Source organism: Gossypium arboreum, chromosome 10 (assembly GCF_025698485.1).
Source record: "Gossypium arboreum isolate Shixiya-1 chromosome 10, ASM2569848v2, whole genome shotgun sequence".
Taxonomy (NCBI): Eukaryota; Viridiplantae; Streptophyta; class Magnoliopsida; order Malvales; family Malvaceae; genus Gossypium; species Gossypium arboreum.
In genome coordinates this window covers 125,537,017-125,564,978 of record NC_069079.1, presented here as the reverse complement: position 1 = coordinate 125,564,978, position 27,962 = coordinate 125,537,017, and the positions used below count along the sequence as shown (strand labels likewise).

General features: G+C 33.0%; 2 protein-coding genes across 2 annotated transcripts; both read right to left on the bottom strand.

Moving 5' to 3' along the window:
* Positions 1-8,397: 8,397 nt before the first annotated feature.
* LOC108451315 (uncharacterized) lies at positions 8,398-10,789 on the bottom strand. The gene has a single exon (XM_017749019.2). The coding sequence runs from the start codon at positions 10,732-10,734 to the stop codon at positions 8,527-8,529; it is 2,208 nt and encodes a 735-aa protein (XP_017604508.1). The 5' UTR covers positions 10,735-10,789; the 3' UTR covers positions 8,398-8,526.
* An 8,465-nt stretch (positions 10,790-19,254) lies between these two features.
* On the bottom strand, positions 19,255-21,321 carry LOC108451314 (uncharacterized). The gene has a single exon (XM_017749017.2). It carries the CDS (start codon positions 21,264-21,266, stop codon positions 19,446-19,448), a length of 1,821 nt encoding a protein of 606 aa, XP_017604506.1. The 5' UTR covers positions 21,267-21,321; the 3' UTR covers positions 19,255-19,445.
* Positions 21,322-27,962: the final 6,641 nt, after the last annotated feature.

Genomic DNA, 27,962 nt, shown 5'->3' with positions numbered 1-27,962 from the left:
AAGCTCCACTTGAAGAAAAGATCATTTCGCTTCACTTACGTCCCAAGTACCACAATGAATGATCACATCACCAAATTTAATCGATTAGTCACCGATTTGCTAAATATGGATGAGACATTCAAAGATGAAGATTTGGCTTTGATGTTTGTTGGGGTCACTTCGAGGAGTTTGAGTTCCTAGAAACTACTCTACTTCATGGCAGAGTGATATATCTCGAGCGAAGTGCATGCGGCCTTATACGATTATGAAGCAGAGAAAGAAGGACAAACAGAAAAACTCAATCGAGATCTGAAGCTTTAGTAGTCCGAGGTCGTTCATACACTCGGAAGAAAACTCGAAGGGAGATCAAAGTCAAAGTCCGGACTGGGAAAGATGAATGTGCCTTTTGTCATGAGAAAGGCCTTTGGAAGAAAAATTGTCCAAAGTCGAAGAATAAGGGAAAAGTGTTGTAGATGCTTGTGTTGTAAAGCATGATACCGGTGACTCGAACTATCATTGGTTGCATCATCATCGTCGTTCCATTCGGATGAGTGGATATTAGATTCGAGTTGTACCTATCATATGTCCCTAACCGGAGTGGTTCTCGATTTAGTTGAGCTAAATGGAGGAGTTGTTTATATGGGCAATGACAATGCTCAGTAAAAGCTATGCGATAGGTTCAATCCAATTAAAGAATCAAGATGGATCAACCAGAGTTCTAACTGATGTTCGGTACGTGCCCAGTTTGAAGAGAAATCTCATCTCATTGGGAGCCTTGGAATCCAATGGTTCAGTTGTTACTATGAGGGATGGGGTTTTGAAAGTGACATCTGGCGCACTTGTGATATTGAAGAGCATCAGGAAAAATAACTTGTATTACTACCAAGGTAGTACAATTATTGGAGCAGTCGCTGCAGCTTCTGGTAACAAAGACTTGGACCCAATGCAGTTGTGGCATATGAAGTTGGGACATGCCAGTGAAAAATCATTGCAAATTCTGGCAAAGCAAGGATTGTTGAAAGGTGCAAAGGCTTGCAAATTAAAATTTTGCGAGCATTGTGTTCGGGAAAGCAAAGAGAGTGAAATTGAGATCGCTATCCATAATACAAAAGGTATTTTAGAATATGTTCACTCAGATGTGTGGGGGCCTTCCAAAACACTTTCGTTGGGAGGAAAACACTACTTTGTTACTTTTGTTGATGACTTTTCCAGAAGAGTTTGGGTGTATACCATGGAAACTAAGGATGAAGTGCTTGGAGTTTTTCTTAAATGGAAAACTATGATCGAAAACCAGATTGGCAAGAAAATCAAGCGGCTTAGGACGGACAATGGAGGGGAATATAGAAGTGATCCGTTCTTCGATGTGTGCCAAGAGTATGGTATTGTTCGACACTTCACAGTTAGGGATACACCACAACAGAATGGAGTGGCAGAGCGTATAAATCAAACATTGCTGGAGAAAGTTCGATGTATGTTGTCCAATGCTGGGTTGGGCAAGCAATTTTGGGCTGAGGCTGTGACATACGCTGGCCATCTTGTTAATCGTTTGCCATCATCTGCGTTAGAAAGAAAAACTCCTATGGAGGTATGGTCTGGAAAACTGGCTACAGATTATGATTCCTTACATGTGTTTGGATCCACTGCATATTACCATGTGAAGGAGTCAAAGTTAGATCCGAGGGCAAAGAAAGCTCTCTTTATGGGAATCACTTCTGGAGTGAAGGGATTTCGTCTTTGGTGCTTAGACACAAAGAAAATGATCTCAGAGAGATGTTACCTTTGATGAATCTGCCACATTGAAAAAGGTAGCAGATAAAGATATTCAGACGAGTGATACTCCACAGCAGGTGGAGTGTACTCCAAAACAGGTGGAGTTTGAGCAGATGAGGATTTGCTCAGTTAATAAGTCTAATTCTCCAGCTATAATGGAGGAATTAGAGGTTGAAGAGGTTCTGACCCAAGAACCGTTAAGTACACCAGAACCAGTTGCAATTGCAAGGCCACGGAGAGAAATTCGTAAACCTGCTCGATTTACTGATATGGTGGCCTACGCCCTTCCCGTTGTTGATGATGATATTCCTGTCACTTATCAAGAAGCAATGCAAAGCTTAGAAAGTGACAAATGGAAATGCGCCATGGATGAAGAAATGTAATCTCTCCTGAAGAGCAATACTTGGGAGTTGGCGCAATTACCGAAAGGTAAAAGGGCAATCGGATGCAAGTGGGTATTCGCAAAGAAAGATGGATCTCCTAGCAAGAAAGATGTTCGCTACAAGGCAAGATTGGTAGCTAAAGGCTACGCTCAGAAGGAGGGAATTGACTACAATGATGTATTTTCCCCTGTTGTGAAGCATTCCTCCATTAGAATTTTGTTGGCCTTGGTAGCACAGTTGAATTTGGAGCTAGCTCAACTTGATGTTAAGACGGCTTTCTTGCATGGTGAGTTAGAAGAGGAGATCTATATGACTCAGCCCGAAGGATACAAAGATGCTGGTGGTAGAAATTGGGTTTGTAAGCTGAACAAATCGCTATATGGATTGAAGCAATCCCGAGGCGATGGTACAAGCGATTTGATAGCTTTATGAGAAGGCGTATACACAAGAAGCAAATATGACAATTGTGTGTATTTGCAGAAGTGCATGATGGATCTTTCATTTATCTACTCTTGTATGTTGATGATATGTTAATCACTTCGAAGAGCCAAAAAGAGATAGATAAGCTGAAGGCTCAGTTGAATCAAGAGTTCGAAATGAAAGATCTAGGTGAGGCCAAGAAGATTCTCGGCATGGAGATAAGTAGAGATAGACAGAGAGGCAAGCTTTGTTTGAATCGAAGTAATATCTCGAAAAGGTATTACAATGTTTTGGTGTAAATGAAAACACAAAACATGTAAGTACCCCACTTGCTTCTCATTTGAAACTTAGTGCTCAATTATCTCCAAAAGCGAAGAAGAAAGAGAATATATGGCAAAAGTCCCATATGCTAATGCGGTTGGGAGTTTGATGTATGCGATGGTGTGTGCTGCGGCCCGACATTTCACAAGATGTTGGAGTTGTGAGCGGTATATGCATGATCCTCGAAAAGGACATTGGCAAGTCGTGAAATGGATTCTACGGTATCTTGAAAAACCGTAGATGTTGGTTTAATTTTGAAGCAGGATGAAGCACTTGGTCGGTTTGTAGTTGGATATGTTGATTCCGACATTGCTGGTGATTTAGATAAACGTCGTTCAACTACGGGTATCTGTTTACTCTTGCGAAAGCCCAGTGAGTTGGAAGTCTACCTTACGATCTCGATGGTGTGTCTACTACTGAGGCGAATATATGGCGATTCTGAAAGTCGTTAAGGAGGCTATTTGGCTTAATGGATTGTTGAAAGACTTGGGAGTTGTTCAAAGTCACGAAATTTATATTGTGACGATCAGGCGCTATTCATTTAGCGAAAAATCAAGTCTATCATTCAAGAACCAAGCATATTGACGTAAGATATCACTTTGTGCGGGAAGTCTTTGAAAAGGAAAAATTCTACTTGAAGATTCCGGCAGATAATCCCGCAGATATGATGACCAAGGTGGTAACAACAATCAAGTTTAATCATTGTTTGAACTTGATTAACATCCTGAGAATTTGAGCATCTTCAGGTGTATGGCGCTCGAGAGCGCATTTGAAGGCACTACAAAAGATAGCTTTATCGAATTTGGGAAGTTGAAGGAAGTGTGTGAAGATGTGATTATCCTAATCAAATCTTCAAGGTGGAGATTGTTGAAAAGTCAAATTAAAAGGGGTGTTGAAAAGTCAAAAATGGGAGGTGCAAGTGGCACCGAAAGAAAAAAAAATTGGTAGGAAAGTTGTTTAAAGTTGAATGGGATAATTGCAATTTTGGTCCCTAATTTTTTAGGCCATTTGCAAGTTAGTCCCTGAACCTCAACTATAAATAGGCCTAACCATTTCTCATTTCAACCATTCCAACCAATCTTTCTCTCTTAGTTTTCTCTCTTCTCCCATTTGAGAATTCTTAATGAATTCTATTTGTTTGTAATATTTTGGAGATAGTAAAGTTATCATCTGGTGTTAGTGCCCGAGGACGTAGGTATAATTTACCGAACCTCGTTAAAATTCTTGTGTTCTTTCTTGTCCTATTTTTCTTTCAATATTTGAGGGTATAATAGTAGTATTTAATTGTCCTATTAAATTATGATAGAAGGAATATTTTGACTAAGGAAAGACTTGGTATTTAAGAGATCCTTGTGATCCACCTCTCTTCCCTAGGAATTGAACTTTGTGTGATTTTTTAGTACAATAATTTACACGCTTCCGACCCTATTGAAAAACACGCTTCGTTGTCAGATTCGGATATTAGCAACAGGAAAAGGGTGATACTCAGAGAGGCAAGGAAAGCTTGGGAAATTGGCAAAAAAACTTGGGTTTAGTGTTCGAGGAGATAATCGAGAAGTGGTGGAGGATGTTATGAGACTTAAAGAAAGGCAAGGATGAAGCTTTATTGATCCAATAATGTCCGATTGGGGTCCAGGTGAGTAGTATATTGTGAAGTTTTAACGGTGAATTCGGCTTTGGCTTACTGTTCATTAGAATGAGGATTTTGTCTTGGAATATTAGGGGTTTGTCGTCGGAAGTGAAAAAAAGTTATACTAGAAGGATGATTGGTAAAATTAGAACAAATGTTTTATATAAAAATCTAAATTAGAAATAGTTTCGGAAGCAATAATTATGAAGGTTTGGGGTGACGATAACTTTGATTTTAGATTCTCGGCTGCGGAAGAAAATTCGGAGGGGATTATTATAATATGGGATAAAGGCAGATTTGTTCTTGGAAGTCACTTTTGTACTTGTTGGTGTTAAACACATTTCATCCGGATGAAGTAAGAACTTCAATCTAGACTTTAACAGCAATGTAATGTACCCGGATGAAGAATGAAGAAAAAATGCTTGAAATTCAAGCTTTGAGCTTCAAGTAGAAATAGAAACAGAATTTAGCAAGCAAAGAAAAAATGGAGTATATGGAAGGAAAATCTAATAATTTCATTCAAAAGAAAAATAGGCTTAAAGCCATTACATATACCAGACATTGGCCGGTCAAAAACAATAAATTCTATCACCTAAACATTACTTAACTCCACTAGTTATATAGGGACTAAGTGATTTTGCTTGCAAACATAAACAAAGCTGGTGATCAGCCCTATCACCATCAAATTACATCAAATATAAACTAAATTAAGTTTAAAATGAACTAGAACAAAAAATATGGACTAAACAAACTAAACCATGAAAACTGAAACAGTAGCATGGTTCTTCATCTGGTTAACTCATATTTTAACCGGATAACTTGTGCTTTGTAAACAACTCCTTATCTGCATGAGTTGCACATCCACCTTTGTTGCTGCATGTGTTGCATGGGAACTAACTTCAACAGTACTAAACATTTTGTGGTTATAGAAGGTACTTGGGTGGAAGAGGGTGTAGCTGCATCGCTTATTAATGTGTATGCTCCAAACAGTTGTTCTGAGCAAAAAAGGTTTGGGAGAAAATTGGGGAACTGAAGGAGTCATTTTCTAGTCTATGGATCTTGGGAGGTGATTTTAATTCAATTTGAAATAGGAGTGAAAGGAGTAATTGTGTGGGGCTGCTTACAGGCTCAAAGGCTTTTAACAGCTTCATTGACGAATGTAAAGTGGTGGATTTACTGCTTTTGGGGAAGAAATTTACTTGGTTCGGATCGAAAAATAAGATGACTTAGGTTGGATCGTTTTCTTGTTGATGAATATTGGTTGGTGCGCTTCAATGATCTCATTCAACAAAGATATGGCAGATCGATTTCGGATCATATACCAATTTTGTTACACAATTTGTCAGTTGATTGGGTTCCCCATCCTTTGAAGTTCTTTAACTCTTGGCTCGACAAAGAGGAATGTATTAACCTCATTAAGGACGTTCGGGGAGGGTTCAATGGTAAGAACATTAAATTGGCTGGTAAGTTAAGAAGATTGAAAATGGTAATAAAACAATGGAGTAGGAAGTCTGGTGGAAATGTAGACATGAAAATACATGAAATTATAAGGAAAATTTCGAAATGGGATGATATTAGTAGTAGTAGCCATCTAAATGAGGAAGAATCGGAGGAAGTGAGTCAATTGAATTTGGAATTATAGGATGCAGTGAGATTTTGGGAATCAATATGGTGTCAGAAATCCAGGCTATTGTGGTTAAAAAAGGCGATGCCAACATGATTTTTTTATGTAGTAAAAATCAGAGCAAAAAAAAAGGCGATTTATGGTCTTAGATTTGGGTCAGGTTGGTGTAATGACCCGAAGTTATTAAAGAAAAAAGTATTTGAGCACTTTAGCAACCATTTCAGCTGTTTTGGAAGGAATTGGGGTATGAGGTTAGACCTGAACTTTAAAAGAATCTCTGAGGATGAAGGATTGCGACTTCAACAACCTTTCACAATGGAGGAGATCAAATCGGTAGTTTGGACCTGTGATGATTCTAAAGCATCGGGGCCAGATGGTTTTACTACGTGCTTCTTTAAAAAGAGTTGGCAGTTGATTAGGGGAGATTTACTAGCTATGATGTCAAGCTTCTATCATTCAGGGAAGCTGGAAAGAAGTATCAATTCTTCCTTTATTGCTCTCATTCCAAAAGTGAAAAATCTGATTGATATATCTAATTTCCAGCCAATAAGCTTGGTTGGTTCCTTGTACAAGATTATGGCTAAAATATTATCCAGAAGAATTAGTGAGGTTATTGGTGGGGTCGTGAGCGACACGCAGTGTGCATTCATAAAATGGAGGCAGATCTTTGACGGTATTCTAGTGGCTAACGAAATAATCCACTCAATTAAGAAAAGGGAGGCAGTTGACATTAATTTGATCTTGAAATTAGATTTCTCTAAGGCATACGACTGCATCAGATGGGATTTTCTTGATTTGGTCCTTTTCTACATGGGGTTTGGAGAGAAATGGAGAGGTTAGATAGTATAATGTGTTTCTTCTGCTAGAGCAGCGGTGCTTGTAAATGGATCTACGACAAATGAGTTCAGATTATGTAGGGGACTTCAACAGGGGTATCCACTCTCCCCATATTTGTTTATTTTGGTAACAGAAGTTTTGCATTTGTTACTGGTTAAGGCAGAAGATGAGGGGTTGATTTTGGGGATTCATTTCATTTTTCTAGATCAATCTTTTTTTCATCTTTAGTATGTTGATGACACAATTCTCTTCTTGAAGGCTGATGAAGAGGTGGTTCATAATGTAGAATACATTTTAAGGTGCTTAGAGTCGTTTTTGGGCTTAAGTATTAATTTTCAGAAATCCTATTTAGTGGGTTTTAGGACAAACGAGGAATTTCTTTGGTATATGGCTGCCCTTTGTCGATGCAAGATTGGAATGTTACCTCTTAATTACCTTGGGATTATGTTAAGTGCTGATCCTAGAAACATTGCTACTTGGGAACCTATTGTGGAAAAATTTAGGAAGAAGTTAGCATGTTGGAACTTGGAAGTGTAAGACATTATCTTTTGCTGCAAGAGTAGTGCTAATTAACTCTGTTATGTCTTCCCTTCCTATATATTTTATGTCCTTTTTTATAATACCTGCTACCATGATTAAGAGCATTGACAGAATCAGAAGACAGTTCTTATTGGGAGGATCGAAAAATACAAGAAAAAGGGCGAGGGTAGGATGGGATAGAGTGTGTCTACCGATAAAGTTGGGAGGAGCTGGTGTGGTTAATCTTAAGGTAAAAAACTGCACTCTTATGGCAAAATGGGGTTAGAGATATGGAAAAGAATGCTTTACGGAGGAAAGTGATAAAAACAAAGTATGGTTCGTCAAAGCAAAACTGAAGATTGAAGATGACCAAGACAAAGGAAATGTCAGTAGTTTGGCGTGGTATTGTGGAAAATTCCAAAAGTGAAAATGTGTCTAAATGGGTTAGGCAGAAATCATTTAGATGGGTTCTTAGAAATGAGAAATCGGTGTTATTTTGGGAGGATGTGTGGTGCGGGAACCGGTCACTAAAAGTGGAATTTCCAAGACTCTTCAGATTAGCAATGGGTAAGAATAGTTTGGTTTATGAAGTGGCTATGGATAATAGCTTTGAAGAGGTACAGTGGGATAAAGTTTTTTCGAGAAAGTTGTTAGATAGAAAGAGTTGCATGGTGGATAGATTGAAGTCGTTGGTGGGGACTTTAGAATTGAATGCAGATGTGAAAGATCGAATATTGTGGATTCACGATAGTAGGGGAGTTCTCAGTGAAGAAGTTGTCGTACTTGCTGTCTATTGATGGAATGGGTGCTATTGATTTTCCGTTCAATAGAATTTGGAAATTGAAACAAAATCGATTGCTTGACCATAAAACTAAGCACAAACTATAAAAGATAGTCATTATTCAAATTCCTAATTATTTTCAAACATGTAGCACTAGCATCACATTTTATTTACAATAAAAACCATAAAGAACACACAAGAACACTACATTAAGGGATTTTTTTTTCAGAAACTTGGGTGCAGAAAGTAGCATTGGGTGCCATCAATCATGAACCTCTTTGTCTTCTCCCTTTGGCCACCACCTCGACCAATATAAGATATCCTCTCTATAAGGGTCTATACATTTCCAATGAACAATGTAGTTACACCCATTCTCTAGACACTCAGCAGATAGATCTTCACAATGCTCCTCACATATATGGCATTTAGGAGGGTAGTCATAGACCTTCCGAGTGAAAGTGAGTGGGTGTGGGTGATCTTTTGCTGTGTAGGTCTTTCCGAGCTTCATATATGAGTATGCATTAAGAACACAATCTTTATGGACTGAATTGTCACAAATTGCACAGCGGTAAAACCAACGGCTTGGATTTCTTCTTTTTTCGCAAATTTCACAGTAATGGTACTCTGAATAAATGTTTTCCTCACCATATGTGAGCATGAGGGGATGTTCGTCACACTTGTGTTGAATCTTGTCCGGAAGCGTAAGACAACCGTATTCCACGGCAAAGTTGCACTGTTTGCAAGCATACGCATACTCTAGATTATTTCCACAGCCATTGCATTGCCCTTCATACTTACCGTAAAGGAAAAGGCGGCGTTCATGCCCTTGACACGTAGGGGTATCCGAGAATCGAACACAACAGAAGCAGGAAGGCAACCCACAGACATTACAATCATAGGAGAAACAGTTATTGAACAGATATCTACATGAAATACACAAAAAATCAGCATGAAACGTAAGAGTGAGGGGACGTTGGTGCACATGACTCCAATCGTACATCTTCTTAGGCAATTCAGCACATGATTTATGGAGAAAGAAATTACAATGTGCACAATGGTAAAATGAAGTAGAGATGAACAACACGCAGCCATCGCAATATATATCATCCTTAACATCATTGCTGAAAATTAAGTTGTGAGGATGGCTTAAATGTTTTATCTCTGTGGGTATTACATCATTTTCTCCAAGTTTGGTCTCTCTAATAACAACGAAGGCTGAATTGTTAAGCAAGTCACCCATTTCTTCAATCTCATCGTCGAATATCTTGTACCATCTGTAATTTTCCATTGCACAATTTGCATGGACAACGTAATTACAATCATAACAACAGTAACAGCCATGCTTCGAATTCACCTCCTCATTGCAAATCTTGCATTTCCATGATTTGATCTCATATTGCCCAGGGATGAATGTGTGGGAAATTGGGTGACCATGTCGTGGAAACCTTTTGATGATGGGTTGCAATGAAATGCAACTTTCATGAACTATAAGGCCACATGGAGAACAAATATAAGAGATATAATCTCCGCTTGTTCCACAAGCATCACAAATGAATGGGACTTGTCTCCAAAACAAGGAGAATGGGTGTTCATGAATTTCACCTTTGATACTAGGTTTTGGAGAGACACATTTAACATGAAGTCCAAACTTGCATGCGGAACAATAATAAGCAGGTGACAAAGCTTGTGTTTCCCGACAGATTTGACAGAGAAGAGATTTCAAATTAAGCTGTAGAATAAGAGGATGGTGACGGTGACAAGGGTGGTTAATTCTAGTTGGTCGCTCAACACAGGCAATATGAATGGCAAATTCACAAGGTGAACAACAATAGACAAGTCCCCTAGGTTGGGTTGTTTTGCAAATTTGACAAGGGAGACGCTGACTATTGAATTGTAAAACTAGAGGGTGTTGGCTATGAAAAAGATGATTGACTTCAATAGGTAGATCAAGACATTTTTTATGCAAATGAAATCTAGAATCAAAAGAAATGTATGGAGAATCTAGTAATGGCTTCCTACATGCAAAGCACTCGGTTTCTTCAAGTTCCTCGGAACCATTTTCAGGAGAGACCAATAGATCTTTTTGGGAAACACCTTCAAGCTCCCCTACCTTATTTTCAGCAATGATTTTTGAAAACAAAGCACATTTTATATGAAAGTCTAACTTACATGAACAATGATAAACAAATTGCTCACATCTTTTGTCACAAAAATCACAAATAGCCCATGAACCTATGTACGGTGGACTTGCTAAAAGTTTAAGGCCATGGTTGGGATGAAAGGGGTGATTTACCTCTGAGGAGGCCTCGAAGCATTTCTTGTCAAGGTAAAACTCACACTCCGTACAACTATAGCTTGGACCTGATACCAGCTCCCCACATCCTGAACAATTAGCCTTCTTACTTTTAAGGTTGCGCTCTTCGATGAACTCTAAAGGATGTTCATGGCTAAAATGGTGATGAAGCTCCATTTCTCCTTTTGTTTGGTTTCTATGCAAGCTTGTGGGTTAAGTAACAACAAATGCTTTTGTGGAAGCTTAAGGCTATGGTTGAGATATTTATATTGTTCCATTAGATGAGAATGACATTTTTTTTATGAGAAAGGAATCTAATGTTGTTCTTACACCCAATTCATAGTGCTTTTGATACAAGGAATAGAATTACTTATAACTCATCTCGAACTCTTAAATAAGAGAATAAATGTGCTTAATTGCACTCGAAATTATATCATCCTATACTGATAATAATGTTAATGCAAACCGAGCTAAGACTCAACCAACTCAATTAATTTAAAATTTTAAATATATTTAAAATTTAAAGGATAAATATCAAAATTATACATGAACTTTGATCTAATATTATTCAATATCATGAATAATATGCAATTGTATACATAGACCTTTTATTTTGATTCAAGTTTCACGTTCTATTAACATCATTATTTGTGTAATACTACTATACACTATATAATGTGGTAATTACTAATTTGATATTTTATTAAATTAAAAATAAATAAATAAATTTAAATTATTTTCATAAAAATAAAATAAAAAGCACATATATGCCATTATAGCAGTAAGGAAATAACTGTCAAAATAATTTAAATTTACCACATAAATTTAAATAATTTCTAAAAAACAAAGTGAATTAAATTCATTACTCATTCGTTTTTAATTTAATAAAATGTCACATAAAAATGTTCACCTGCTTTGAAGAAAAATAGTGCCTCATCAACAACATTGTTATTTTTACATGAAAATTAAATCAAAATTAAATTTCTATATATACAGTTGCTTCAACTCAAAATTTGTATATAATGTTACATATTGAATTAAAATTTATATATTATTTGAGATTTATTATTTTTATCGTTCTTTAAATTTTAACAAAACTTGAAAACAATCAATTGAACTTGATTTTACATTTTTTTAAAAATTTGATTAATTTCACATTTATTTGAAAGAAAGTGTAGATATAATTATATAAAGTTGAAATTGAGTAAAGAAAAGGGAAAGGAGAGAAGAAAAGAATATCACTTTATTCTTTTCAAGTATAATTTGTGCTTGAGTTAACAATTAATTGCGTATTATCCTCCATAAGAATGGACTTGTTTCTTCTTCAAACTTTCTAAGTTGTACCATTCTTTTGATGCACTCCATAAAAAAAATTCATCTACCATGTATTCTTTACTTTCTCTTTACTCATGACATAATTATTATAAATGAAGAAAGATTTGTGTTGTTAAAACTATGGAATTGATTATTAATAATACGAGGATAAAGTAAAATTCTTTTCTTCTTCATCTCCATGTTCTCTTTAATTTTTTTATTTATTATTTATTATTTAATTGAATTTAGAAATAATTGTAACATCTCAATTACATTCTCTAATTTTTAAGTGGCGAGGATGAGAGAATTAAATAGAATAATTAATCATGATGATTTTCGATTTAAAAAAAAGTTTTTTAATATAATTACATTTTGTTAACCAAATATTTTTAAAATATTAGAGAGCTAGATCAAAGCAGTGCTGACCACATTTACAACATTTAGGATAATGATTGGCCTTTTACACAAACATGAGAGAGTGTGGGTGGTCGCTTTCCGTGAAAGTTCTCCCACTCTTGATAAATAGGTAATCTCCAAGAACACAATGGTAAAACTAAGAATTGGGGATTCTTTCTTCTTTACAAATATCACAACAATGATATTACATCAACAAAAATTTAAACATTACAGCATTTTAAATTAAAACAGATTCCATCTCCAACAAAATTATGTTACATTGATAATGCACCTCAAAATTGCAAGCCTTGCATCTATATATTGCAACACCATCAGTACACTGCCACAGCAAGAATTACAGTATAGCCCATTATATTTGCGGTAAAAGTGAATGGGGTGCTTGTGTCCATGGCTTATGTAGACCAAAGGAATTTCAACACACTAGACACATATATGATTATTGCACGAAGGAACCTCACATTTGTAGGCAAAACCACTCTACATGAAACCGCAAAATGGGCATGTGAAGATGCAACATAGAATAAGATTAGGGGGATCTTGGTAAAAGAGAACAAAAACTTGCTTCCTCTTGAGTAACTCAGCACAAGATTTATGGACGAAGAAATCGCATTTTGAACAACCATAAAAGGAAGTCAAGATGAGTTGACTGAAGCCATCACAATACCATTTATTTTTGACTTCATCACTTAATACTAAATTATGATGATGGCTAAAATGTTTTATCTCTATATTTATCCAATTTTGATATTTTAATAGCTAAAAGGCTTGAATCTATAGCACCAACTACCAACACTGCATTAAGCTTATCAAAATCATCTTTCGACTCAATTTTGTAATACCACCGAGCCTCCTGTAGTGCACAATTCACATGGATAATGAACTTGCACTTAGAACAATAGAAACTCCAGCACTCTATATTCACCTCCTCGTAACAAAATCCACAATTATGTGTTGTACACTCATTGTCTACAACAATGTATTTATGAGAAATAGGATGGTCGTGCCATATGCTTTTGATGAAGCGTGGCAAAGAAATGCATTTCTTATGGACCATTAAGCTACACGTTGAGCAACTATAAGAAACATAGTTTCCTAAAGTGGCACATGCATCGCAACTGAATGACAATTTTTTATACACCTAGTGAATGGGTGTTCATGAATACTTGGATCCCCATAATGGGTGGTGGTGACACACATTCAATGTGAGGGACAAACTTGCAAATTGAACAGCAATAAATTAGTCCTTGATGTTGGGTCTCTTGGCATATTTGATAAGGGAGATGATCACTGTTAAATTGTAAGAAAAGAGAATGGTGACAGATTAACTGTTTGACATATGTTCTTTAATTTAAAAAAAAAAACTATCTGCACATTCAATTTTCATTAACAGTAATCTAAACTACAAAGTGATTCATCAAAATATCTCTTTAAAGTATTTACTTGATTTTTATAGTAAATAATTTTTAATTTTATATTTTATATTAGTAGAATCCTTGAAACAATAAAATTTTAATTATTAAACTGCTTGATATTATTATTACACTCTTTAAAATCATCTATAAGTTGAACCCTCTCAGATCAAATTAAAATTTTCTGCTTGCTTAAGCTTAAATTCAGCCCATTTTATTATTTTAAATATCTTCAATTTTATTTTTAATTGATATTTAAAATTAAATAAAATCATTTTAAGAAACAAACACCCAAGCCACGTATTTCAACATCTAATAGGCTGTCTCCAAATCATATTGGGGTGATGTTCCGTAGATTAACACTGGACCAAGCACTTAAACTATAATCCATTTTTATTTTAGTACCTAAATTTTTTAATCATAAATAGTACTTAAATTATTTTTTTCTAAATTGATTTTTATTTAGTCAAACTGTTAAATCTATTTTTTAAAAAATATTTAACTCACAAATTAGTAATAAAGTTATATACCCTTTTTCCCTAGGTTGATACCTATGATCATAAGTGGTCCTCAAATTATTTTTCTGTTACTCAATTACACAAAAATGATATATTCGTTAAAAAAATATAGACTGCAAAATCATATAAAGTTTTAAAAATATTTTTATTTTAAAATATTTCTCTTTTCTAATTTTTCTTTTCTTCCTCCTTTATAATGTCTAGCAATGTGTAATACTCACCCTCTTGATATTGAGGCACTGGCAATTAATTTTGTTTTCAAATTTCAACACTTGCTTCTCGACCTAATAGACCAAAAAAAAAAAAATTCTTTTATCAATCAAAACCAATGTTTTTAAAACCAAACAAATTGGTCAATTTGGTTGGGTTAGGAATCAATTCTAGTACTAGTCCAGAGATAGAGGTTGAATCAATTGACCTGTAATTCAATACAGCCTAGTTGAATTGAGTTAAAAAAATTAAATTTATTCTCTCTATGTTCAATTTTTTATTTTTATGAATATTTTAATAATTTATATGATCAAATAACACTAATTGATTAAATTGAGAACTGATAATTTAATTGATTTTAATTTAAAATTAAGTACCAAAATAAAAAATAATAATATATTTAATTACCAATGTGGGTTAAGTCTATTTCCACTAACGGATAACTTCTTTCTTTGTAAATTCTCTTCACAACAAAGTAAACAGAGAGAGAACGACACGAGATAAAGTAACAAAAAGTAGGGTTGAAAACAGAAAATCAAATATAGCAGAGTGTTATGTGGTGTGTGTGTTTTTTATTTATTTTATGTTACTTTAAATAGTGGCACTAATTGATATTTTCCCGTCCAAATTGCACTATTGATTTTTTTTATTCAGAAACTTGGGTGCATAGAGCAGCACTGGGTGATATCAATCATGAACCACTGTCTTTTTTCCTTCACTCCTCCAGTGAACAATGTAGTTACACCCACTCTCTAAACACTCGGCGGATAGATCTGCACAATGCTTCTCACGTATAAGGCATTCAGGAGGGTAACCATAGACCTTTCGGGTGAAAGTAAGTGGGTGTGGATGATCTTTTCCTATGTAAGCAGGGGCGAAGCCAGAATAATTTTTTAGAGGAGTGAATGAAATTTTAATTTTTATAGTCTATATTTTTATAATTTTTAAAACATTAAATTGAATTTTTATAATTTTAAAGGGTCAAAATGTAATTTTATTTTTACTAATTTAAAATTTTAATAAAAATTTAAGGCCTAAATAGTAATTTTACATTTTATAGGGGTCGGACTCCTGTCAGCCTCCTAGATTCACCTCTGTGTAGGTTTGCCCAATCTTCATATATGAGTATGCATCAATAACACAATTTTGATGAATTGAATCGGTACAAATTACACAAAGATAAAACGAATAGCTTGGGTTTATTCTTTTTTCACAAATGTCACAGTATTGGTACCCTGAATAAATGTTGTCTTCACCATAGGTGAGCATTAGGGGATGTTGGTCACACTTGTGTAGGATTTTGTCAGGAAGCTTACGACAATTGAAATCAACAGCAAAATTGCACTATTTGCATGCATACGCACACCATAGCATGCAAATTAAGGGGGCGGAGACGTTGGTGAATATGACCCCAATCGTATATCTTCTTAGGCAATTCGGCACATGATTTATGGAGAAAAAAAACACATTGTGAACAACAGTAAAATGAAGTCAAGATGAAAAACATGCAGCCATCACAATATCTATCACCATTGGCGTCATTCCTGAAATTTAAGTTGTGAGTATGGCTTAAATGTTTTATCTGTGGGTATTACAATATTTTTTCCGAGTTTGGTCTCTCTAATAACAACAAAGGTCGACTTGTTAAGCTACTCATCCGTTTCTTCGGATTCATCTTCGAATATGTCATACCATCTGTAATCTTCAATGGGTAGATCAAGACAACTTTTTATGCAAATGAAATCTAGAATAAAAACTCAAAAGAAATGTACGGAGAATCTAGTAATGGCTTCCTATATGCAAAGCACTTGGTTTATTCAAGTTCTGCAGAACCATTTTCAAAAGAAACCAATAGATATTTTTGGGAAACACCTTCAAGTTCCCCAATCTTATTTTGTCAAAGAACATTGATAAACAAAGCACATTTTATATGAAGGTCTAACTTACAAGAACATTGATACACAAAATTCTCACATCTTTTGTCAAAGAATGCAGAAATAGCCAATGAACCTATGTATGATGGATTTGCTAAAAGTTTAAGGTTATGGTTAGGATGAAAGGGATGATTTACCTCAGCATTTTTTGTCAAGATGAAACCTGTACAAGCTTGGATTTGATACCAACTCCTCACATCCAAAGCAATTAGCCTTCTCATTTTTAATGCTCTGCTCCTCAGTGAACACCAATGGGTGTTGATGGCTAAAATAGTGAAACTCTATCTTTCCTTTCCTCTGGTTTCTATGTAATTTTGTGGAATAAGGAACATGATGCAGTTGTTTAAGCTCAAGCCTGTTGTTTTAGTATTTATATTGTTTCATTGAATGAGAATGGCATTTTTTATTATAGAAAATCTTTACTTTCTTTTTTTTTTTTTTGGTCTCTTTTTCAAATAATAATCTAATTTTACATGGTGAGATTTAGTCTTATCTGTATTAAGTTTTATCTTCAATTTATATTGTTAATTTTTTAATCAATTTACTTCTAATTCTTCCTGCTTAGATAATAATTAACGTTTTCTAACATTTTCCAAGCATGCTTGTCTATGGGCCGAAAAAGTTGGCCCCAACTCAAATATTGGATAAAGAATTTCATATTATTGGTTTAAACCTCAACCATGAATATTATTTAATTAAGTTACATTTATTTTTTTATTGAAATTAGGATATTTATAGTTGATAGCAATGATTAATTTCTTTATTGCTGGTGCTCTCCGAAGAGGTAAATGTTGGTCATGAAATATACTCCATTCTCATGAGTAAAGATTGAACTCCAACACCATGATTAACGGACGAAGTAATTAAGTTATAATTTTAAATATACTTCAAATATAAGTGATAAATCTCAAAATTATATATGAATTTTGATCTAATATTCAATGTCATGCATAAATCTCGATTTAGTACAATTACATATATAAAATATTAATTTTAATTCAATTTCCACATTAACATCATTAGTTGTGTATCATTATTTTCCATTATATCATGCAAAAAGTGCTAAGTTGATATGTTATTAAATTTGAAAAATAAATGAATAAATTGAAATTATTTTCACAAAAATTAAAATAAACACATTTTATCATTGTAGCAGTAGGGAAATAAGTGTGGAAATAATTTACATTTACCTCATAAATTTAAATAATTTTCGAAAAATAAAATAATTTAAATTTATGTGAAAAAAATAAATTTACTCATTTTAGTTTAATAAAATGTCACATTAGCGTGGATTTAAGCATCTCTAGAATGCGGTTGCTGGATCATTTTTGTGGGCGCGACTAGAGCATCCATTTGAGACATGTTCGCAGGGAGTAGAATACAGTGGTTATTCTTGTTTATAAGTTTGGTTATTCGATTAAGTTTAAAGCCTCACTTAAAATTTTAAAGGATTTAGATAAAATTTATGCCCAAAATAGACATGAGTAAAAAAATTAGTCCCGTTTAAAATATAAACCAAGATCAAGTTTGGATATTCAAGGCTTGAGCCTAGCTCTAACCTGTTTTTAAGTTCGTAATGTCTTATATTATGTTATTTTTATATATTATGTAATTTATAACACAAAAAGTCTATAGTGGTAATAATGTAAATATTAAAAATGTTAATATGAATATTTATAAAAGTTTAATAAATAAAGAGAATTAAATTACTGAATATTAAATTTAAAGTACTAACAATATAATTTTTTAGAATTTTTTTAAATAAATAATATGGGAAGATCTAAAATGGATCAAGTTACTCATTTATAAATGTAGACGAGCTTGGACAATTTTTTTAAAATCCAAGCCTTAACCTAGCCCGACCCGACCAATGAAAGTATTAATACACGCCTTACTCAGTCCAGTTGTCAAACTTGAGTACTAGAATGCTACAAATCAAAATCTTTAATAACATATCACAAATAATCAAGTATAACATGTAATTCAATCAATTTTATTAAAATCAACCTGATATTGAATAGGGGTCAATTTGAAATAAAAATAAAAAATTAAGAAAAATATGCAAACAAGGGTCACACGGTCATATCTCCTGACCGTGTGGAAGGCTGAGGCCATGTGGGGTGGATCACATGGCTGTGTGGGTAAGCCGTGTAGGTTTGGAGTCACACGGCCATGCGAATAGACCATATAACTCACTGATGTCGTGTGGGTCAAAAGTGTAAATATTCAAAAATATGTCACACAACTGTGTAACAGATTGTGACTATGTGCACCAAAATCACCTAAAATCTACCGACACACGAACATATACCATACACTCGGTCTCAATGATACATTATACTATAAATCAAAATTTATATATAATTTTAAATTATCTTAATAAAAACTTTAAAAAAATCAATTCAATTTGATTTGATTTTTAAACTAACCAAATTAATTATTATATATATCAATGTTAAAATGTTTTGATTAGTGTTTGAAGTTGGAGGCAATGATTGAAGTCTCTAAACTTTTTATTTTAGTTTAGTGTTAAAAAGTAATTCAAAGAGTAAATTCAAGAATTTATTGTATCTGTCTTAGTATGGAAAGCAAAGTACTATTTGTTTTTGGAGCCCAAGCTTCAACAACGTCTAAATGTAATTTTCAAATATATGATTTTATAAATTTGATTAATTTCACACTTATTTCAGAGAAAGTGTGGATATAAATATATCAAGTTGATTAACAATTAATTGCGTATTATCCTCTTTCAAAAAAAAAAAAAAAAATTGCGTATTATCCTCCACAATAATAAACTTCGAGTATTAAGCTGTAATATTAAATGAAATTAATCAATATGATGTTAAAGTATTTGTTTTATAAGGTCACCATCAAACAATAAATTGCTCCACCATCAAACTATAAAGATATTCTTCCCATTCCAAATTATTTACAAACATGTAACACTAACATCAAGTTTCACATTTTATTTACAATAAAAACCATAAAATAACACACTAACACTACATTAATGGACTTTCAAGTCTCAACCAACAAAACGATTGTTTTGTTTTTCTAGAAACTAAAGTAGTGTTGGGTGCCATCAATCATGAACCTCTTTGTCGCAACAACCATAAGATATCTTCTCTATGAGGGTCTATACATTTCCAATGAACAATGTAGTGACACCCATTCTCTAGACACTCAGCAGATAGATCTTTGCAGTGCTCCTCACATTTATGGCATTCAGGAGGGTAGTCATAGACCTTTCGGGTGAAAGTGAGTGGGTGTGGATGATCCTTTATTGTGTAAGTCTTCCTGAGCTTCATATATACGTATCGATTAATAACACAATTTTTATGAACCGAATAATCACAACTTGCACAGCGATAAAACCAATGGCTTGGATTTCTTCCTTTTTCACAAATATCGCAGTAATGGTACTCTGAATAAATGTTGTCTTCACCATATGTGAGCATGAGCGGATGTTCGTCACAGTTGTGTTGAATCTTATCGGGAAGCGTAAGACAACCGTATTCCACAGCAAAGTTGCACTCTTTGCAAGCATACGCATACTGTAGATAATTTCCACAGCCATTGCATTGCCCTTCATACTTTTCGTAACGTAAAAGGCGGTGTTCATGCCCTTGACATGTGGGGGTATCCGAAAATTGAATACAACGAACGCAGTGACGCGCCTCACACACATTACAATCATAGGAGAAACAGTTATTGAACAGAAATACACATTGAGGACACAAAAAATCAGCATGTAACTTAAGAGTGAGGGGACGTTGGTGCCTATGACGCCAATCGAACATCTTCTTAGGCAATTCGGCACATGATTTATGGAGAAAGAAATCACATTGTGCACAATGGTAAAATGAAGTCGAGATGAACAACACGCAGCCATCACAATATTTATCATCCTTAATATCATTGCTGAAAATTAAGTTGTGAGGATGGCTTAAATGTTTTATCTCTGTGGGTATTGCAGGATTTTCTCCAAGCTTGGTCTCTTTAATAACAGCAAAGGCTGAGTTGTTAAGCAACTCACCCGCTTCTCCAATCTCATCGTCGAATATATTGTACCATCTGTAATCTTCTAATGCACAATTTGCATGGACAACATAATTACAATCAGAACAACAGTAACACCCATGCTTCGAATTCACCTCCTCATGGCAAATCTTGCATTTCCATGATTTGATCTCATATTGCCCAAGGATGAATGTGTGGCAAATTGAGTGACCATGTCGTGGAAACCTTTTGATGATGGGTTGCAATGAAATGCAATTTTCATGAACTATAAGGCCACATGGAGAACAAATATAAGAGATACAATCTCCGCTTGTTCCACAAGCATCACAAATAAATGGGACTTGTCTCCAAAACAAGGTGAATGGGTGTTCATGAATTTCACCTTTGATAGTAGGTTTTGGAGAGACACATTTAACATGAAGTCCAAACTTGCATGCGGAACAATAATAAGCAGGTAACAAAGCTTGTGTTTCCCGACAGATTTGACAGAGAAGAGATTTCAAATTAAGCTGTAGAATAAGAGGATGGTGACGGTGACAAGGGTGGTTAATTATAGTTGGTCGCTCAACACATGCAATATGAATGGCAAACTCACAAGGTGAACAACAATAGACAAGTCCCCTAGGTTGGGTTATTTGGCAAATTTGACAAGGGAGACGCTGACTGTTGAATTGTAAAACTAGAGGATGTTCATGAAAGGGATGATTTACCTCTGAAGTGGCCTCGAAGCATTTCTTGTCAAGGTAAAACCCACACTCTGTACCACTAAAGCTTGGACCTGAGACCAACTCCCCACATCCTGAGCAATTAGCCTTCTCACTTTTAAGGTTGTGATCTTCGATGAACTCCAAAGGATGTTGATGGCTAAAATGGTGGTGAAGCTCCATTTCTCCTTTTGTTTGGTTTCGATGTAAGTTTGTGGGTTAAGTCATAACAAATGCTTTTGTGGAAGCTTAAGGCTATGATTCAGATATTTATATTTTTTCATTGGATGAGACTAACATTTTCTATGAAAAAGGAATTTGTACTTTCTTTTCTTCTTACTTCTTATGATGCGTCTTTGAAATAACAAACCTATTTTACACGATAGAGAATTATTCTTTATCTCTATCGAGTTTTCGATTTATCTTGTTAGTTTTTCTAATCAATTTACCTTTAGTTCTTCCTATTTTTTCTTTTTAAGAGTGACTTAAAAGAAAATTATACCATTTAACGAAGAAAGCTAAAGTTACTTTAGCTACACCCTTGAATAGACTTGTATACAATATTAATTTCAATGACACATGTTACGTACATTATTGTTGTTAGAATTTTATATAATAATATCCATACAAATGTTACTAATCAAATAAAGTTGAAGTTTAAAGTATAAACAAGAATTTAAGAAAATAATTAAAGTGAAATTCTAAAAACAATAAGAATTTAAGAGAAGTTTTGAATTTAAATACTGACAGGCAATAAACAATAAATAATAATAGAAAATGAAAAACTAATCTAAAAATAAAACACTAATCTTTTTCTTTTTAGAATTTTTTTAAGTCATTCCTCTTCTCAGTATGTCTTGTCATTCTACTCTTCTAGATATGCCTTCTTCTTTTTTTGTTTCTTGTAATTTTCAGGAGCTTTCTTTTCGATTTCCTCTTTGATGGATCTTATCTTCAATTTTTTTGAATTATCGAAGCAGTCCGTCATCCTCTTTCAAGCTCATTGCTTCTCATCCTTTTATGGTTGTTTAGAACGTGATTTCTTCATTCGTCCAAGATTTCAATGATTTTTCAAGATTTATCATTAAAAAATTCAAGATTATTGGTCACCTTTTTCAAGTAAAAAGGTTGAAGGGATGTTGATGAATGTGACCCAAAACTTGCGGTAACTGAGCACAGGATCTGTGGAGAAAGAAATGTTGGAAAAAAAAAATTTGGAAATTTTGAGGCATATTCTTAATTAATAAATGTGGAGTTTTGAATTATAGAATTATGATTTTATATTTTACTCTATTGGACCTTTATAACGATATATTATATGCTTAAAATAGTTGAGTGATGAATGAGAAATTGATACTCAAAGTAAGCCACTTGTGAATTATGTTGAGAAAAATTGAAAGCTTAATCTCATATTAGTTAGATATCAAATGTGGAATATATTTATATATGTAAACCAACTTGATAGTTATTGAGCCAACTTGGTGATTTAAATAAATTTTTTATATTATTATTTATTTTACTAACGTGTGTAATAATAGTAACTCCAACACCCCATATTCACCTCCTTGTGGCAAATTGTACAATCCTGTGTTTTACACTCATTGTCTATTACGTAGTATTTGTGAGAAATAGGATGCTCATGCCAAACGTTTTTTATGATGCCTGGAAATGAAATGCATTCGTTGTGCACCATTAGGCTACATGTCGAGCAAATATAAGAAACATAATTTCCTAAAGTGCCTTACGCATCACAACTGAATGGTTCAATTTGACCCTTATTTTTTTAGTTAAATTCAATTATTAATTTTTCAAAAAGAATTAAATTATTTTTCTTCAATAGAAATGTTGAATAAGACATCAATTCTTTAATGATGTTGATGTGACAACCTGCATAGCCATGCACTCCATGCTTATATAATAGTATTTAAAAATAAAAGTATTTAAAAATAAAATTTTCAAAAAATAAATAAGAAGTTCATAAAAACTAAAAATATTGCATGTTTAAATTTTAATCTTTCAGTCAGTATTTTCGTCAAAAGAACTCGACTCTTTTTCAAAAGGTTGATTGTCAATTTTAACTATTTTTAAATGGTTGAGGGCCAAATTTAACTCAAAAAAAGAATAAGGGCCAAATTGTCATTATGTCAATTTAGAACTTAGAAGATGAAAAAATATTAAATGTTTAAAAATAAAATGTGGCATATAAATAATAATCATTTTAATAAGGTTAAAATATGCTCCAAGCTCTTATAATCTTTGTACATTTAGAATTTAGTCCTTCTACTTTTATTTCCAAGAACTTAGTCCTTTTTTTTTTTTAGATTTCAAAATTTAGAACCAATTGTTAACACCATTAAATTATTATGTTCAATTCATTGGTGTGACACTTTAAAATAAAAAAATTTACTCATTTAGTATTCATATAATAAAAATAGCATTATAATAAAATTGAAATTAGTAGAAGAATTCTAACAATATTAACAACAAAACTTATATTTTTAAATCTAAAAATAAACAGTTTACCATATTTTACATTTAATTTTATTGAAGAAGAAAGAAAGAATTACTTAATTACATCTTCAAGTTTATGTTTGTGCTAAATTATTTATTTGATCCCTTTCTTGCACTTTTAGGGTTTGATGTCTTTTCTTTATTCTAATTCTAATACAAGAATAGTGTAGTTGAATCAATCAAAGAAGAGATTTCTTCTAGTTTTTTATCAAAATTACCTTCCATCAAAATAGAAATTTCGAATTTAATAAATGTAAAAATATTATGTACATAAAATAATTATGATATATTACAAGTTTCCAATACCTAATTTCACCATTATCACGTGAGGTTAAACTCAATGAAGTGGTTTAATTTTTCTTAACGCATTTAATTTGTAATTTAAGGGTAAACTTTAGGACTTGTAAATTAATTAGTTACGTTGAATTTGGATGAAAATTTTTATAATTTTGAAATATAAAGATTTTGAGAAGCATCAATTAAATACTAGCTTGGATAAAAAAATTAAGAATAATTTTAAGGATATCAAGTAGTAATTTTCAAGATAATGATTAATGAAGATTTAGTTATGCAAGGCTATTTTGAATAAATCACAATATGATTTACTTAGAGATTCATGATTGGCTCAAGTTTAATTGGTGAAATTATCTTTTTATTTCATGTCGCTTAATTGAGTGAAATTTTAATAGTTTGTGTCAATCATACTAGCTCGACTTTATGAGTCTACAACTTTATATATAGAAGAGTACTTGCGTACTGTTTTATTTATGAGTTTTAGAGAGCACTAATATGTACAATAGAGGAACTTGTTTTGAGAGCATTTAAAATTTAATGTTTTGACCAATCCGTGACTAAAGCTTTTATAGGGAAAAAATCTTGTAGAAGAGTGAATCAAGATACTGTTGGGTGTTGTGCAAATATTTGACCAAATCATGTACGAATTATTGGGAATCAACCAAATGACTAATATGATATCTTTACAAAACAAAATTTTACATGCTCGAACATATTAGAAGTCTAATAAGTTAGTGATTATCGACTCTGGTTTTGTTGGAATATGAATACAAAATTTTGTTATTGGGCTACAAAATTGTGACAATAAATGGTAGTAATTTATTTTAGTATATCAACAAGAGGACATCAAAATTAGAGCACATCAAAGTCAAATCATATACACTTTAAATTTTGGTGGTTAAAGAAAGCCCTCAGAGTAATTAAGTGTCTATAAAATATATTGAGACAAACTCCATAATTGAGAGTCTGCTTATTAAGGGACTATCATGAAGGTTTTTTTTTTTTTATGAGCACACTGCTCACATGTGTGCAATGTTATTTGAGGATATTCAGACTTATTGGGAATGTGTAATTTTAAATGTTTTCTATTATAGACACATTTTTGGTTACTTTACTTTACGAGCATTTTAAGGTTATTTTTGCAAAAATAAATTTTATTTGGTTTATTCACACTCTAATTTTGGTAATGTTTGATCTTATTACAGTCTAGGGAGAATCAATTGGAAATAGACATGTTTAGATACATTGCATATCATTGTCATGCTACACATCCATACTTGATCTAGGTCATTTCGTTGTGTTGATATACTTGATCAAAGATAAATTTTGTTACAATATATGTACTGAAAGTTGTCTTGATTCTATGTTAATATAATGGACGAAATTATTGGAAATACCTGTTGATAATGATAATAAAGTTTTGAGCTTAAAAGGATATTATGACATGAAATTATAAGGTGATAAGTATGTATATATTGGTCTAAGTTGGAGTTTGTTGGAAAAATATGGATTTCACATTTATAATAAGAATAACTATATAAAAGGTTAATCTAAATTAAAAGTGATTTAATATGGTTAAGATTTATTATTCTTCAATTATTAAATAAAGTATGGCTCAAATATGTGTAGATATTTATCTAATTAATTTTATTTGATTATGAGTTAATTAGAAATTAATGTTAATGTGCAACAATTATATAATAAGATTATGGTCTTCAAATTACATGTACATAAAATTTCTAACATTCCATCTTTAGAAAAGAGAAAGTTGCCTTCTTTAAAATACTTGTGAGTTAATTTGGAAGAACAAAATCTCAAGTCTATAAGATTTCAGCATATCAGTAGTTTCTACTATGCTTTGTCATCTAGTTTTTGGCATTGATTATTTAACAAGACGACATTTTGGTGGCAGTATATTCACTCGGGACCGGTAGGTCCTGCCTTGGGTCGGCAACAGTCAATGGTCACCATGACTCCCGATTGCGTCAGAGCTTGTCGGACAGTATACCCGTTTTGTCTTTAAATTTATACTTTTTGCCCCCAAATTTCCTTTTACCTTCAATTTAATTCCTACAAGATGAAAAACCATAAATAACACAAATTAGTAGGATCGTACTCAAAATATATATGTAATTAACACATAAAAATATGTCATTTTAGAGCATTATCATTAAGTTATATATAATTTTATGATTCTAACAAATAATTATATAAAAGTGAAATTGCAATATGGTAAATGAATTGAACTTAAATTACATATTGCAAAGCTACTCTCTAAACAAAGTCTTGCAAATATAGGGAAAAGTTGAAATGCATAACTATTTCCCGTATTTATTGTTTTATTTTTCTAATTTCAATTATATGTTGACAAATATAACTTATCAGTAACTCAACACTAACATTAAAAAATATGAAATTAGGTGACACTGAATAAATTAAAGTTTCAAATTCAATAGGTGTAATTTCTTTCATGATCATTGGAAAACCTTTTTAGCTAAATGTGAATTATTTTTCTCAATGTCATAAAAATCATATCTGTGATCAAATCTACTAGACAATTGCTTTTTTATTTAATCACTTCAACTGATTGCATCGTCATAAAATATTTTTTTAAATTATAGAAAATATATAAAAATTTAAATTAGAAAAAGTAATAAACACAATAAATAATAATATAAACATTTATTTTATAAATTATAAAATTAAATTAAATATTTAAATTAGCTTGGATCATGTTATATCAGACTTTTAAACAACTTGAGCAAATTTTTTTATTCAACTGGTTTTTTCGCATTGAACCAGTTTTTGATTTTATGATTCCAATTAAGCTGTCATTTCTTGGATTAACTGATTCATCTGACTGATCAGGTTTGATTATGGTTTTTCCAACGAAATTTGGCAGGAAAAGACAAGAGTAAGTGCTTGTCATTATTGACACTTTGAATGAACATTTCTTTGTAATTATTTAGCATAAATAAAAAGTTTTATCAAACAGTCCTATGGCTACCATATAAAATTTATCAAAATCAAAGTTGCTTGTGACGTTTGAATTTGACTAAGGTTTAAACTCATCAGATCCGTGTGTAAAAGCAACTGATATTGATCTTGTGATTGATCACCATTTTTGCAAACCACCCAAGAAAATCAAGCAATAAAGGGAGGGGCTTCCGACAGCACCAATTTTGAGTACTATAGAGAGCTGCCAATATGGAAGATTTCATAAGTAGTTTACCAGATGAACTACTTTTCTACATAATTTCTTTACTTCCCTTTTGAATCTTCTATCCAAACCATTTTCTTATCAACCCGATAAAAATTTCTATGGAACCTAGCATTGGTTCACCATGGCACCAAAGAAGATGTTCCCACTGCAGTTTTTGGGCTCATTGCAAACTTTGATGAGCACAATCCAACAAGGAATACCGGGAGATTTCAGTTCCATTGCAGCGAATACGGCACCATAATTGCACCTAACAATAAGCTTCACCTTCATTTCTCAGCTGAAAACATGCAAAATCCAACACATTTTGGTTGGCAAATAGAGTTGAATAACCCCAAAAATCATAAGTCATCATCAGCCAACTCCCTCTACTTTTTTCGTTAACCCTTAATTTGAAATCAGTAAACCACCCTAGCAATGAAGCAGCTTTGTGTATGGTCTCGAAATTTCAGCTTCTTAAGAACCTGAAAATCATTGGATGCCATGGATTGGAATCCATGAGCATTGCTTCTGATACAAAGCTTTTGAGCTTCACCATCTTTTATCGTCCACACTTAAAATCTCTCCATATTATCCATGGTTTCTTCCTGAGTTCCATTTCAACCTTGGAAATGCTATGCCTGATTCTAGGCAAGGACCTGCTTACAATACCTTCAAAACATGTGATTTTGATCGAGTGCTGCTGACCATCAAGAATTCTGAAATTCTTAACTTGTGCAAATGGACTTTTGAGGTATGTTATCTCTATTTCTCCAACTCTAGTTTCTAGTCCTAACCAATAAAAAAAACTTGAAATTTAGCTTAATTGATTCAAACAATCACTTTTAAGGGGGTGATAGTTTAAGATTTGAATT

Coding starts and splice junctions, on each gene's coding strand:
- LOC108451315 (XM_017749019.2), bottom strand. CDS start 10,734: ATGGAGCTTCATCACCATTTTAGCCATGAACATCCTTTAGAGTTCATC.
- LOC108451314 (XM_017749017.2), bottom strand. CDS start 21,266: ATGGAGCTTCACCACCATTTTAGCCATCAACATCCTTTGGAGTTCATC.